Source organism: Amblyraja radiata, chromosome 10 (assembly GCF_010909765.2).
Source record: "Amblyraja radiata isolate CabotCenter1 chromosome 10, sAmbRad1.1.pri, whole genome shotgun sequence".
NCBI classification, from domain to species: domain Eukaryota; kingdom Metazoa; phylum Chordata; class Chondrichthyes; order Rajiformes; family Rajidae; genus Amblyraja; species Amblyraja radiata.
Genome location: NC_045965.1, coordinates 62,396,131 through 62,411,404, shown reverse-complemented (window position 1 = coordinate 62,411,404; position 15,274 = coordinate 62,396,131). Strand labels below are relative to the sequence as shown.

The following is a 15,274-nucleotide window of genomic DNA, read 5'->3' as shown; positions in this document are numbered from 1 at the left end:
CTGCAAGTCCAAGACAGTGAGATAATGGCATTGACCAGAGTGAATGGGAGGGCCAACCACGCTAGCCATTACCCGGTGAGATTTAATGAAAGGGAAGGAAACAGCGATTGAGAGAAAAGAGTGAATTAGAGTCACATCCATTTCAGAAAGCGAAATCAAGGAATGCGTAAGAAGGAACTACAGATGCTGGTTAAACAACAGTTCTGGAGTAACTCAGCGGGACAGGCAGCATCTCTGAGGAGAAGGAATGGGTGACGTTTTGGGTCGAGACTCTTCCTCAGTCTGAAGAAGGGTCTCGACCTGAAACGTCACCCATTCCTTCTCTCCAGAGATGCTGCATGTCCCCCTGATTTACTCCAGCTTTTTGTGTCTATCTCCAGATAAAGGAATGTTAGAAAGACACAAAGTAGCTCTGGCAGCATCTCTGGAGAAAAAGAATGGTGACTATTCAGGTACCCAAGAAGGTGAAGAGTCTGAAGAAGGGCCCCGACCCAAAATGTCATCCATCTTTTTCTCCAGAGATTCTGCCCAACCCGATGAGTTACTCCAGCACTTTGTGTCTACCTTTGATTTTTTTTTTCTCTCTCTTTAAGGAAGTGGTTGTCAAAAGCCCTGCTCATTTAACTTACCAAAATGTTATTGTATTTTTTGAAGCTTGTTTGTTGTGTGTTTCACTTCCAATATCTAGATCCGATGACAGGATCTAGACGAGAATTAATACTGAGAAAATAGGTTATTCAATCAATGCTCCTTAGATATCCTGCCTTTCAATTCTACGCAATGATTAGCATTTAAATTGTGAACATGACTTCAAAGACAAATGTTTGACCTTTTCAGAGTGTTTGATGCTAGTAAACCTTGAAGAAAATTCATTGTGCGAAATATGATATTTTCTCTTTCTCGCTTCACCCTGTCTAATGTAAATTGGATCAATTATCTGATCATTATCAGTCAGTCTTTAAATCCCTTGAAAGGATGAGGTTAATGAAGTCAATACAGGACCTCTCCAGCTTCGGAACACCCAGACTTAAGTACAGCCCGTATGTAAACATAGAAACGTAGAGAAATAGGTGCAGGAGTAGGCCATTCGGCCCTTCGAGCCTTGTCTTTGTCAATGTCTTTTTCCTCGTATATTATTCTCCAACCGTGTGATAGTAATTCATTTCTAAATGCGTTCATGGACTCTTCCGATGTCACTCATTTGTATTTCAGTTACATAGAAGCATAGAAAATAGGTGCAGGAGTAGGTCATTCGGCCCTTCGAGCCTGCACCGCCATTCAATATGATCATGGCTGATCATCCAACTCAGTATCCTGTACCTGCCTTCTCTCCATACCCCCTAGAGGTTTCGAGTGTGGAAACAGGCCCTACTTGTCCACAACGACCGACATGCCCCATCTACACTAGTCCCACCTGCCCCGTGTTTGGCCTATATCCCTCTTCACTTATAGTTTAGTTTAGAGATACAGCGCGGAAACAGGCCCACCGGCCCACCGAGTCCACGCCGACCAGTGATCCCTGCACACTATGGACAATTTAACATTTACACCAAGCCAATTAACCTACAAATCGGTACGTCTTTGGAGTGTGGGAGGAAACCGAAGATCTCGGAGAAAACCCACGCAGGTCACGGGGAGAACGTACAAACTCCGTACAGACAGCGCCCGTAGTCAGGATCGAACCAGAGTCTCCGGCGCTATATTCGCTGTAAGGCAGCAACTCTACCGCTGCGCCACCGTGACCGTACTATTCATGTACCTGTCCAAACATTTCTTAAACATTGTGATAGTACCTGGGCTCAACTACCCCCGCTGGCAGCTCGTTCTGCATTCCTACCAACCTTTGTGTATTTAAAAAAGAATTACCCCTCTGTTTTCTATTACCCCTCTAGTTCTTGAGGCTTATTTGGGGTAAAGGACTCTGTGCATTTACCCAATCTATTCCTCGTTATGATTGTGTACACCTCTACAAGATCACCCCTTATCCTCCTGCGCTACAAGGAATCGAGTCCGAGCTTGCTCAACGTCTGCCTATAGATCGTGCCCTCGTGTCCTGGCGACATCACTCTTAAATCTTCTCCACACCCTTCCCAGCATGACGACATCTGTCCCATAACAGGGTGACCAAAACTGAACACAATACTCTGAAGACCGACACAAAATGCTGGGGTAACTCAGCGGGTACGGCAGCATCCCTGGAGAAAAAGGGTAGGTGACGTTTCGGGTCGAGACCCTTCAGAAGAAGAAAGCATCTCGAGACCCGTCCACTTTTCTCCAGTGATACTGCCGGACCTGCTGAGTTACTCCAGCACTTTGTGTCTATCTGCTGGAGTAACTCGGTGGGTCAGGCAGCATCTAAAGAAGGGTCTCGGCCCCAAACGTCACCCATCCATGTCCTCCAGTGATGCTGCTTAACCCGCTGAGTTACTACAGCACTTTGTGTTTTACTCTTTAATCTTAATATTTAAAAATAATTAATTTACATTGGTAACCCTTTTGCTGTCAAATGAAACAGTTTGTCCTTATTCACACGATTGAAAGAATATGACATTTTCATTTAGTGTTTTTATTGTCCATTTAAATTTTCCTTTTCAACAGAAGCCTTCCCTCTGAGCCTCTGTTCTTTCAAAGCTCTCTTCAGTGAATCTGCATTATTTATCAGCATGGTTTCCCCTTTCGGTAGGTAGTCAGGCTCAGCGATCTCTCTGATCGTGCCCTAACTGATGTGCTTTGTAATTTGTATCATGACTATCTTGTCTTTTCCGCTCTGCTCCTATCCATTAAATCCTGCCTTTTCCTTTTTCAAGACCTTTCAGTCGCAAAATAAACACCGAGAAAATGGAATGATTGTAGTGTTTACAAAGTCTTCCAATCCTTTCAATAAAGGTGCAACTTTGATTTTTTTTTTCCTCTCCATTACGTGGCCAAATGTTCTTAGGCATTTCAGTACCATGTTGATATCAAAGGTGCTTTTGTTTATTGAACTCCCCGAGCCTGTCATCTGCGCTAAGTAGGAAGTGGTTTCATTCTCTTAGGTCCAATCTCTTTGGCAGTCTTGTACACGTCCCCCTGCTGTTCTTCAGGATGCAGTGGCTACACACTGCTGCTGCCTTCGTTTTTCACTCAACTCCTTTATGTGAAAGGGAAATTGAGAGATGATAAATTGTTGGATTTGATGGCAGAGCAGTCATGCTGACTGATGTTAATAAAACACTGCACTTTGATGTGATTCTTTGAAGGATGGCGGCGTAGAATTGAACAGGCACCCGTATGAGACAAACTTGCCGATGTAGCCTCCTGTACATAGAAAATAGGTGCAGGAGTAGGCCATTCGGCCCTTCGAGCCTGCACCGCCATTCAATATGATCATGGCTGATCATCCAACTCAGTATCCTGTACCTGCCTTCTCTCCATACCCCCTGATCCCTTTAGCCACAAGGGCCACATCTAACTCCCTCTTAAATATAGCCAATGAACTGGCCTCAACTACCTTCTGTGGCAGAGAATTCCACAGATTAACCACTCTGTGTGTGAAAAATGTTTTTCTCATCTCGGTCCTAAAAGATTTCCCCCTTATCCTTAAACTGTGACCCCTTGTTCTGGATTTCCCCAACATCGGGAATAATCTTCCTGCATCTAGCCTGTCCAACCCCTTAAGAATTTTGTAAGTTTCTATAAGATCCCCCTCAATCTTCTAAATTCTAGCGTGTACAAGCCGAGTCTATCCAATCTTTCTTCATATGAAAGTCCTGCCATCCCAGGAATCAGTCTGGTGAACCTTCTCTGTACTCCCTCTATGGCAAGAATGTCTTTCCTCAGATTCACCTATCTCCCCCTTCCACCCCTGTCCAATTCCACCTATATCCCTTCGTTTGGCTTTGCATTTCACTCCCCTTCTTATTCTTTTGTCTCCTTTTCATCTCTAGTCTTTGTCCAACCCATCTGGCAATCAAACCCCCTCACGTCTGAAGAAGGGTCTCGACCAGAAACGTCACCCATTCCTTCTCTCCAGAGATGCTGCCTGTCCTGCTGAGTTACTCCCAACATTTTGTCTATCTTCCACCCATTGCTTGCCGGGTTCTGCCCCACCCCCACTTCGTTTCCAGCTTTCTCTCCCCCCCCTCATACAATTAGTCAGAAGAAGAGTCCCTATCCATGTCTTCCAGATGCGGTCTGACCCGCTGAGTTCCTCCAGCACTTTGTTTTACTCGTACCTCAACAAAGAATTTTAAACTACATTTTTTTCCTCTTTCGGTGTAACTTTATGTGTCGTCTCTCAGAGAGCAGTCTCTCTCCTTCTGGGGAATAACGCCTCTCAGTGTCTGTGGCCAACCGATTACTTTGTTCAAAGTGACATTCTTCCTGCTCGTGTCAGGAGAGTGAAGGGTAATAAACTGCTCAAAATATTGTCAGTGTTGCACCTCTCACCCGAGTTCCATCCCAGTGTGCTCTCAATCTGGGATTAGTGGACCTTTGGCCTTTACCCCCCTCTGCTCCTTGGCCATATGTGCTAACCTAGTATACAGGAAATGTGCAGGGTGGTTCAAACACCAGAGGACGTAGCTTTAAAGTGAGGGGGCAACGTTTAGTGGAGATATGCGAGGCTACTTTTTTTTAAAGAGGGTGGTGAATGTCTGGAAGAACGCTGCCAGAGTTCCTGGTTGAGGCAGATACGACCGTGGTATTTAAGAGGCTTTTGGATAGGCGCCTGGATATTTTTCCCTGGTATTTTATTTAATTCACATGTTTAATCAATGTTTTATTATTAATGTTTAATGTTTTATGTGTCAATTCTAACTGTCACTGTATGCCGTTGTCACTTGCGGGCGGAGCACCAAGGCAAATTCCTTGTATGTGAATCCTTGGCCAATAAATGTATTCATTCATTCATTCATTCATTCATTCGTATGCAGGGAATGGAGAGGTATGGATTACGTGCAGGTAGATCAGTGATGGTATTGGTTGGCATCATGTTTGGCATGGACATTGTGGGCCGAAGGGCCTGTTCTTGTATTATGTCCTAGCTGGGATGAGTCTGCTCAGGGTGACTAGACCTTGTTTGCTGCTCCTGGTTCGGTACTGCAGAAGAATGAAGAAGGGTCCCGACCCCGAAACATCGCCTGTCCATTGCTTCCGCAGATGCTGCCTGACCCACTGAGTTACTCCAGCACTTTGAGTTTGGTGACACATATGTTGGACCCTTTATGAATGGTCTACTTTTTAACCGTTTCTTTACATTTACATGGTGGGCAGAGGAGATTTGACGGGCCGAATGGCCTAATTCTGCTCCAATCCCTTATGAATTTCTTCATTTTGACAATCAAACAAGAGGAGCATACAATAATGTTTAAAATACCTGCGGAGGTGCGTTTGAATGTTTTGGCAAAGTCATCCGTTTGGTGGGAGCGACTTATCATACAGTGCGGGCAATGGGCAAACATTGACACAGTCTCAGCCTTGCAATTGCTTCCCCTGCACAAAGCTGATGTACTTCCTTGCAAATTTGACACAAGCTCCTCGAGATTCAGCAAATATTGACACGCTCATCGTGTCTCCTCTTTCCCATCATGTTGCTCCTCTTGTCCTGCTGTGTACACATGGCACAATTCAAAGAAGTCTCATCTCCTGGTCAGAACGTGTAGGTTTGGCTCCGAATTTAGCTTCGAGATGCAGCGCCGAAACAGGCCCTTCGGCCCACCGAGTCCGTGCCGACCAGCGATCCCCATACACTAGCATTTTACTACACACGAGGGACAATTTTACAATTTCTACAGAAGCCAATTAACCTACATCCCATCTTTGGAATGTCGGAGCACCCGGGGAAAACCCACGCAGGTCATGGGGAGAATGTACAAACTCCGTACAGACAGCCCCCGTAGTCAGGATCGAACCCGGGTCTCTGACGCTGTAAGGCAGCAACTCTGCCGCTGCGCCACAGTGCCGCCCTGTATGTGGAGAGCTACTGCCTTACAGCGCCAGACACCCGGGTTCGATCCTGACTACGGGTGCTGTCTGTACGGAGTTTGCACGTTCTCCCCACGATCTTTGTGGGTTTTCTCGAGGATCTCCGGTTTCCTCCCACACTCCAAAGACGTACAGGTTTGTAGGTTAATTAGCTTGGTATGATTGTAAAATTGTCCCTAATGTGCGTAGGATGGTGTTAATGTTTGGGGATCGCTGGTCGGCACGGACTCAGAGGGCCGAAGGGCCTGTTTCCATGCTGTATCCCTAAACTGAACTAAACTAAATCAGTCTGAAGAAGGGTTTCAGCCCGAAACGTTGTCTATTTCCTTCACTCCATAGATGCTGCTGCACCCACTGAGTTTCTCCAGCACTTTTGCCTACCACTAAATACAGGACACCCCTCTTCTCCCTCCTTGTAAAGGAAAGGGCAGGTCTGGCCTTTCCAGATACCATGTGCAAACTGCCTTAGATAGACACAAAAAGCTGGAGTAACTCAGCGGGACAGGCAGCAGACACTGGAGAGAAGGAATGGGTGACGTTTCGGGTGGAGACCCTTCTTCAGACGTACTTCAGGTGAATGGTCATCCAATTGGATGCTTAGCTCTGCTTTACTCTGACCTGTTGATTTTCTTCCCCCCCCCCCCCCCCCCTCTCCACCCGCAATTATTTTGTATCTTCATTGGACATTCCCTGTTTTCTTGCAGGACGATGAAAGCATTCCACCCTCCTGCCGCCACTTGGCGGAATACAAAGAGTTGCTGTGCCTGAAGAAGCTGAAGAAGCAGAAACTGGATCTGATGCAGGCGGAGAGTGGTTTTATACCGCACATCGGGTACAAGGTGGGTCGAAATAGTAGAGTCAAACAGCGCGGAAACAGGCCCTTCGGCCCAACTTGCCCACACCGACCAACATGACCCATCTATACTAGTCCCACCTGCCTGCGTTTGGCCCATATCCCTCTAAACCTGTCCTATCCATGTGCCTGTCCAAATGTTTCTTAAATGTTGCGATAGTCCCAGCCTCAACTCCCTCCTCCGGCAGCTCGTTCAATACACCCACCCCACTATGTGTGAAAAAGTTACTCCTATTAAATCTTTTCTTCCTCACCTTAAACCAATGTATTCTGGTTCTCAATTCCCGTACTCTGGGCCAAAGTGTGATTATGATTTAGACTATACGTTTACCCGATCTATGTCCCTCATGATTTTGTACACCTCTATAAGATCACCCCTCATCCTCCTGCGCTTCAAGGAGTAGAGTCCCAGCCTGCTCAATCTCTCCTTATAGCTGAGGCCCTTGAGTCTTGACAGCATCCAACATTTTCTGCACACTTTCAGCTTGACACCATCTTTCCAATAACATGATGCCACACAATACTCTAAATGCAGCCTCACCAATGTCCTGTAGCATGAGTTCCCAACTTCAATACTCAATACTCAATGACTGATGAAGGCCAATGTGCCAAAAGCCTCTTTGACCTATGTTGCCACCTGTGATGATATTGTACATGTTAATTCTTGATCTTTACCCACTGGGATAAGATCCAGATTAAGAAGTCTTTGAATGCCCCACGTAAATGAGGGGTGGCGGCAGAGCTGTAAGCACAAGCTGGGGGAAGTGTTCCTTGGTTGCTTGTGCAGTGCTAAAGATTGTGCTGCACAATCTAGTCCATTACAACTCGGGAGAAAACCGCTTGTAGACGGCTTGATTGTAATCATAGAGTTAAAGAGTGATACAGTGTGCTTGACCACACCGGCCAACATTGTCCCAGCTACTCTAGTCCCACCTGCCAGCATTTGGCCCATATCCCTCCAAACCTGTCCTATCCATGTACCTGTCTTAACTGCTTCTTAAATGTTGGATTAGTCCCAGCCTCGACTACCTACTCTGGCAGCTTGGTCCATACACCCACCACCCTCTGTGTAGAAAAAGTTACCCCTCAGATTCCTATTAAATCTTTTCCCCTTCACCTTAAACCTATGTCCTCTAGTCCTCGATTCACCTACTCTGGGCAAGAGACTGTGCATCTACCCGATCTATTCCTCTCATGATCTTATACACCTCTGTAAGATCATGTGTAGTCTTTCCGTCGACTGGAATGTGCGCAACAAAAAGGCTTTTCAATGTACCTCAGTACACGTGACAATGATCAACTGAGCTAAAGGTGAATTTACCACAGTGATAATTCCTATGCTAAACCACAAAAATAATGGTGTCATTTAAGTTGAATTTAAATCCTTTCAATTGACAGCGAGATCATCACAATGTAATTGTTGTTTTAAATGATCGAGAGTGCATTTCAGGTGCAGATCTGATCGGCACTGCTTTCAACCAGTGCCTCTTATCTCTTTGGTACACAAAAATGCTGGAGAAACTCAGCGGGTGCAGCAGCATCTATGGAGCGAAGGAAATAGGCGACGTTTCGGGCCGAAACCCAAAAGGGTTTCGGCCCGAAACGGCGCCTATTTCCTTCGCTCCATAGATGCTGCTGCACCCGCTGAGTTTCTCCAGCATTTTTGTGTACCTTCGACCTTCCAGCATCTGCAGTTCCTTCTTGAACACCTCTTATCTCTTTGTTTTCTATCTGAAAGTCTGAAAGTACTGAGGCTTTTAATCGATTGAAGGCCAACCACACTCGCCAGCATTCATTATAAGCCACTTGGTACATTGCGTTGTAAAACTTGGAACTAACGTAATGTAGACATGTCTGTTTTGGGGCTCCAATAGATATACACACATATATACATACATACATACATACATACATACACAAATTTTTTAATTTTATTTTTTAAATTCTATTTTATTTTTAATATGTTTTATTATTTATTATTTATTTATTTTTATGATACTGACTGTAAAGGGAAATTCATTTCGTTGTCTCTAATTGAGACAATGACAATAAATTTGAATACAATATATATTGAGAAAACACAAACGGGTGGCGCAGTGGTAGAGTTGCTGCCTTATGGCACCAGTGACCGGGTTCAATACCAGCCACTGGAGCGGTCTGTACGGAGTTTGTCCGTCCCCCCCTGTGACTGCGTGGGTTTTGTCCGGGTGCTCCGGTTTCCTCCCACACTCCAAAGACGTGCATGGTTTGTAGGTTCTTTGCCTTCTGCAAATTGTTCCTGGTGTGCCGGATAGAACCAGTGTACTGGTGACCGTTGGTTGGCATAGGCTCGACCAACTCTTGGACAGTTGTATATCTAAACTAAAAGAAAAAAAGAAATACATATATGATCAGACGCACTTCTGATAGAAAATATGTCTTGGATATGCTGCCTTTATAATACTGGCAGATGTCTTTGCTAATAAAGATTCCATTGGTATGTTTTAAAAAACATAGACGAATAGGTGATGGAGTAGGCCATTCGGCCCTTTGGGCCAGCACCGCCATTCAATATGATCATGACTGATCATCCAAAATCAGTACCCCATTCCTGCTTTTTCCCCGATATCCCTCGATTTCTTTAGTCCTAAGAGCTGATTCTAACTCTCTCTTGAAACCATCCAGTGAATTGGCCTCCACTACCTTCTGTGGCAGAGAATGTTTTGCACAGTACCTCAGTATAGTGACAATAAACTCAACTCAACTGGTCTCAGCAGTATGGTACTGATTGTGCACTGCACTGTTAGAGGTGCAGCCCTTTAGATGAATCAAAGACCTGTTTCCCTTATCATCGTTACTTTTTTGCATATCTTTCATTCATTTGTTCATTTCATTTGATTACATCAGAGGTGCGTCTGATCGTATATACATGTCACCGTCAATATCTCTCGTTTCCCTTTTCCCCCGACTCATTCTGAAGAGGGGTCTCGACCCGATACATCACCGATTCCTTCTCCCCAGACATGCTGCCTGTCCCACTGAGTTTTGTGTGCCCATCTTCGCTTGAAACCAGCATCTGCAGTTAATTTCTACACAATCAATACACCATCGTTCTTAGGGGACATTATTTTACAGTCAAGCTGGGAAATTCTCACCCAGACTATAATTATTTCTGTCCAAAACTGTTTAACAAAAAAAAATGTTTAGATGAATGGCTGTTTGTAAATATGTTGTGCACAAAGTGAGGACCAAGCTTCCACCATTACGCCATTCATCACAAAGTACTTAATTAACTTGCTATAAAAGTCAAGAAATACAGAAATATCTCCTCTATTTCAAACCCCTACAAACATATATCCTAGGTTTTTTTTTACTGTTTGTCCAACTGTTGTGATAACTGGAAAATATTTTTAAAGAGATGTTGATGTGCACTTGGGTGAACATTTTATTGAATTTAGACAATAGGTGCAGGAGTAGGCCATTCGGCCCTCCATGCTAGCACCGCCATTCAATATGATCATGGCTGATCATCCACAATCAGTACCCCGTTCCTGCCTTCTCCCCATATCCCCTGACTCCGCTATTTTTAAGAGCCGTGTCTCGCTCTCTCTTGAAAGTATCCAGAGAACCGGCCTCCACCGCCCTCTAAGGCAGAGAATTCCACAGACTCACAACTCTCTGTTTAAAAAGTGTTTCCTCATCTCCGTTCTAAATGGCTTACCCCTTATTCTTAAACTGTGGCCCCTGGTTCTAGACTCCCCCAACATCGGGAACATGTTTCCTGCCTCCTGTCCAAACCCTTAATAATCTTATATGTTTCAATAAGATTTCCTCTCATCCTTCTAAAATCCAGAGTATACAAGCCCAGCCGCTCCATTCTGTCAGCATATGACAGTCCCGCCATCCCGGGAATTAACCAAAATACGCCGCACTCCCTCAATAGCAAGAATGTCCTTCCTCAAATTGGGGGACCAAAACTGCACACAATACTCCAGGTGTGGTCACACTAGGGCCCTGTACAACTGCAGAAGGGCCTCTTTGCTCCTATACTCAACTACTCTTGTTATGAAGGCCAACATGCCATTTGTTTTCTTCACTGCCTGCTGTACCTGCATGCTTACTTTCATTGACTGATGAACAAGGACCCCCCGATCCCGTTGTACTTCCCCTATTCCCACTTGACACCATTTAGATAGTCATCTGCCTTCCTGTTTCTGCTACCAAAGTGGATAACCTCGCATTTATCCACATTAAACTGCATCTGCCATGCATCTGCCCACTCACCCAACCTATCCAAGTCACCCTGTATTCTCATAGCATCCTCCTCACAGATCACACTGCCACCCAGCTGTGTCATCTGCAAATTTGCTAATGTTACGTTGAATCCCTTCATCAAAATCATTGATGTATATTGTAAATAGCTGCGGTCCCAGCTCCGAGCCTTGCAGTACCCCACTAGTCACTGCCTGCCATTCTGAAAGGGACCCGTTAATCCCTACTCTTTGTTTCCTGTCTGCCAACCAATTTTTTATCCATGTCAGCACTCTACCCCTAATACCATGTGCCCTAATATTGCCCACTAATCTCCTATGTGGGACCTTATCAAATGCTTTCGGAAAGTCCAGGTACACTACATCCACTGGCCTTGTTCATTTTCCTAGTTACATCCCCAAAGAATTCCAGAAGGTTAGTCAAGCATGATTTCCCATTCGTAAATCCATTCTGACTCGGACCGATCCTGTTACTGCTATTCAAATGTGCCGCTATTTCATCTATAGACTCAGGAACTGATCCTGATTCTATAGAACATTGTAAAATTATCACCAATGCATCCACGTTTTCTAGAGCCACTTATCTTAAGCAGACCATCAGGCCCTGGGGATTTATCAGCCTTCAATGCCATCAGTCTACCCAACACCATTTCCGGCCTAATGTGTATTTCCTACAGTTCCTCCGTCACCCCAGATCCTCCGGCCATTAGTACATCAGGAAGATTGTTTGTGTCCTTAGTGAAGACAGATCCAAAGTACCTGTTCAACTCATCTTCCATTTCCTTGTTCCCCATTATAAATTTGTCTTTTTCAGTCTTCAAGGGTCCAACTTTGATCTTAACTAATTCTTTCCTATTCACATACCTAAAGAAGCTTTTACTACCCTCCTTTATATTCTTGGCTAGCTTACCTTCGTACCTCATCTCTTCTCCCCGTATTGCCTTTTTAGTTACCTTCTGTTGCTCTTTAAACATTACCCAATCCTCTTGCTTCCCGCTCATCTCTGCTATGTTGTACTTCTTCTCTTTTATTTTTATACTGTCCCTGACGTCCCTTGTCAGCCACGGTCGCCCCTTACTCCCCTTGGAATCTTTCTTCCTCTTTGGAATGAAATAGAAATTTAAAGATATCGTGTGGAAACAGGCCCTTCGACCCACCGAGTCCATGCTGACCAGAGATCACCCCATACACCAGCACTAACCTACACACTAGGGACAATTTACAATTTGTTCCATAGTCTATCAATCTACAAACCCGCACGTCTTTGGAGTGTGGGAGGAAAGCGGAGAAAACCTAAGCAGGTCATGGGGAGAATGTACAAACTCTGTACGGACAGCACCCATAGTCGGGATTGAACCCGGGTCTCTGGCGCTGTGAGGCACCAGACCATTGCATACAGGTGGCACAGCGGTGGAGTTGCTGCCACCGTGCCCGCCTGAATACAATGGTCTGTTCCTAGTATTTCTTTGTCAAATAGTGGAAGTTTGTGTTCTTCTAAAGTGTACGTTCAACTCTTGTACTGCGTTGAATGGTCGCGTAACTGTGAATCTGTTTTTTATTCTGCCAGTGTGATAACTGTGGCACGGAGCCGATTCTTGGACTACGGTGGCATTGCCAAGACTGCCCACAGGACAGCTCGGTGGATTTCTGTGACAGTTGCTCTGACTGGTAAGTTATCCTGTATCCGTGCACTGCGTGCGGCTGGATTGTAATTAAGAATAAGGGGGTAAGCCGTTTGGAACGGAGACGAGGAAACACTTTTTCACCCAGAGAGTTGTGAGTGTGTGGAATTCTCTGCCTCAGAGGGCGGGTGGAGGCCGGTTCTCTGGATACTTTCAAGAGAGAGCTAGATAGGTCTCTTAAAGATAGCGGAGTCAGGGGATATGGGGAGAAGGCAGGAACGGGGTACTGATTGGGGATGATCAGCCATGATTACATTGAATGGCGGTGCTGGCACGATGGGCCGAATGGCCTACTCCTGCACCTGTTGTTTATTGTCTATTGCAATCATGTACAGTCTTTCCGCTGACTGGATGGCACGCAACAAAAAGCATTTCACTGTACCTCGGAACACGTGACAATAAACCAAGCCATTCCATGCCATTCCAGTTACATACGCTGAACTGCCGATCAGTCAAGTTAGTGCTTCCACAATCTCTGTTAAAGAAGGCGACATTGCAATCTATACGGAGAATCATTTGAAACACGCAGGGGGCCTTGGACCTTTCTATCAGAGATAGCAAAGATGGTTAACAAGGTTTACAGCAGGATCCTGACCAGGTGGGCTGAGGAATGATTCATATAACCATATAACAATTACAGCACAGAAACAGGCCATCTCGGCCCTTCAAGTCCGTGCCGAACACTTATTTTCCCCTAGTCCCATCTACCTGCACTCAGACCATAACCCTCCATTCCTTTCCCGTCCATATACCTATCCAATTTATTTTTAAATGATAAAATCGAACCTGCCTCCACCACTTCCACTGGAAGCTCATTCCACACAGCCACCACATGAGGAGTAAAGAAGCTCCCCCTCATGTTACCCCTAAACTTCTGTCCCTGAATTCTCAAGTCATGTCCTCTTGTTTGAATCGTCCCTACTCTCAGTGGGAAAAGCTTATCCACGTCAACTCTGTCTATCCCTCTCATCATTTTAAAGACCTCTATCAAGTCCCCTCTTAACCTTCTGCGCTCCAAAGAATAAAGACCTAACTTGTTCAACCTTTCTCTGTAACGTAGTTGCTGAAACCCAGGCAACATTCTAGTAAATCTCCTCTGTACTCTCTATATTTTGTTGACATCCTTCCTATAATTAGGCGACCAAAATTGTACACCATACGCCAGAATTGGCCTCACCAATGCCTTGTGGGGTTTAATGCAAGTAAGTGTGATGCATTGCATTTTGGGTAGTCACACCAGGCCTGGGCCTTCACAGAGTGACCCAGTGTCTCATTCCTTTGTGTATTCTGCCACAATGCCAAGTATCCCAGAAAATGGAATCCCCCGATCTGATAACCTTGCATCAATGTCATCTTACTTACACTGTCGGTTAGCACCTGTGGAGGGAAATGTTAGAGATACAGGGTGAAACCAGGCTCCCATTGTTCCACCGAGCCAGCACCGCCGCACTGTACACTAGTTCTATCCTACTGCCCCCCATATGCCAATTAACCCACAGCACCCGCCCGTCTTTGGAATGAGGGAGGAAGCCGCAGCACCCGGAGAAAACACTCACGGTCACGGGGAGAGCGTACAAACTGTGTGGAGACGACACCTGTAGTCGGGGTCAACCCCGGGTCTCTGGCGCTGTGAGGCAGCGACTACCGCTGCTCCACCGTGGAATAGTCGGCTTTAGTGTCTTCCATCTTCCATCTTCCTTTCCCATTGGATTCTGGAATCTGCAGCCTTCTGTTCTTCACTTATCACATGGCAGCCCCCATCGCTATCTCCATCTTCCCTGCCAATCCCTCCCTCCTCTCCAGCACCCACCTATCGCTCGCTAGCTCCTGCCCCTGCCTTCTCCCCATCTCTCTCTCCCATAGTGGTGACTTCCCATCGACTATTTCAATCCAGATTCATAAGTGACAGGAGCAGAATTCGACCCATCAACGTTTATTCCACCATTCAATCGTGGCTGATCTATCTTTCCCTCTCAACCCCATTCTCCTCCCTTCCCCCCATAACCTCTGACACCCGCACTGATCAACAATGTATTCATCTCTGCCAAAAATATCCATTGACGGCCTCCACGGCAATGAATTTGATAGATTCACCACCCTCTGACGAAAGAAATTCCTCCTGTTCCTATGTTCACGTTCTGGTGAAGGAATATTAGTTTTTATTTCTTAGTTTATTGATGTTTATGTTTTAGAGCTTACCAGCAGCAATATGTTCTAATCTGGGCACAGCCCCGAGGGAAGGTTGTATAGATGTGGGAGCTCGAGTTCATCCATTACCTTCACAGTATGTGTGTGTGTGTGATGTATATTCTAAATGATTGGAACTGACCTGGGCTTAAATTGCAATTTCAAAGTGTGTACAGCGGCATGGTGGTGCAGCGGTAGAGTTGCTGCTGTGCAGCACATTGGGCCTGGGTTACATCCTGACTGCGGATGCTGTCTGCACAGATTTTGTACGTTTTCCCCCTGTGACCCGCGTGGGTTTTCTCCGGGTGCTCTGGCTTCCTCCCACACTCCAAAGACGT

General features: G+C 45.5%; 1 protein-coding gene across 2 annotated transcripts in view; it reads left to right on the top strand.

Moving 5' to 3' along the window:
- zzz3 (zinc finger ZZ-type containing 3) overlaps window positions 1-15,274 on the top strand; it is a 137,598-nt gene that overhangs the window by 120,614 nt on the left and 1,710 nt on the right. For both annotated transcript variants that reach the window (XM_033029034.1, XM_033029035.1), the window contains exons 10-11: window positions 6,669-6,803; window positions 12,635-12,735. In XM_033029034.1, the coding sequence (XP_032884925.1) occupies window positions 6,669-6,803; window positions 12,635-12,735 (236 nt within the window). The remainder of the gene's footprint in view (window positions 1-6,668; window positions 6,804-12,634; window positions 12,736-15,274) is intronic.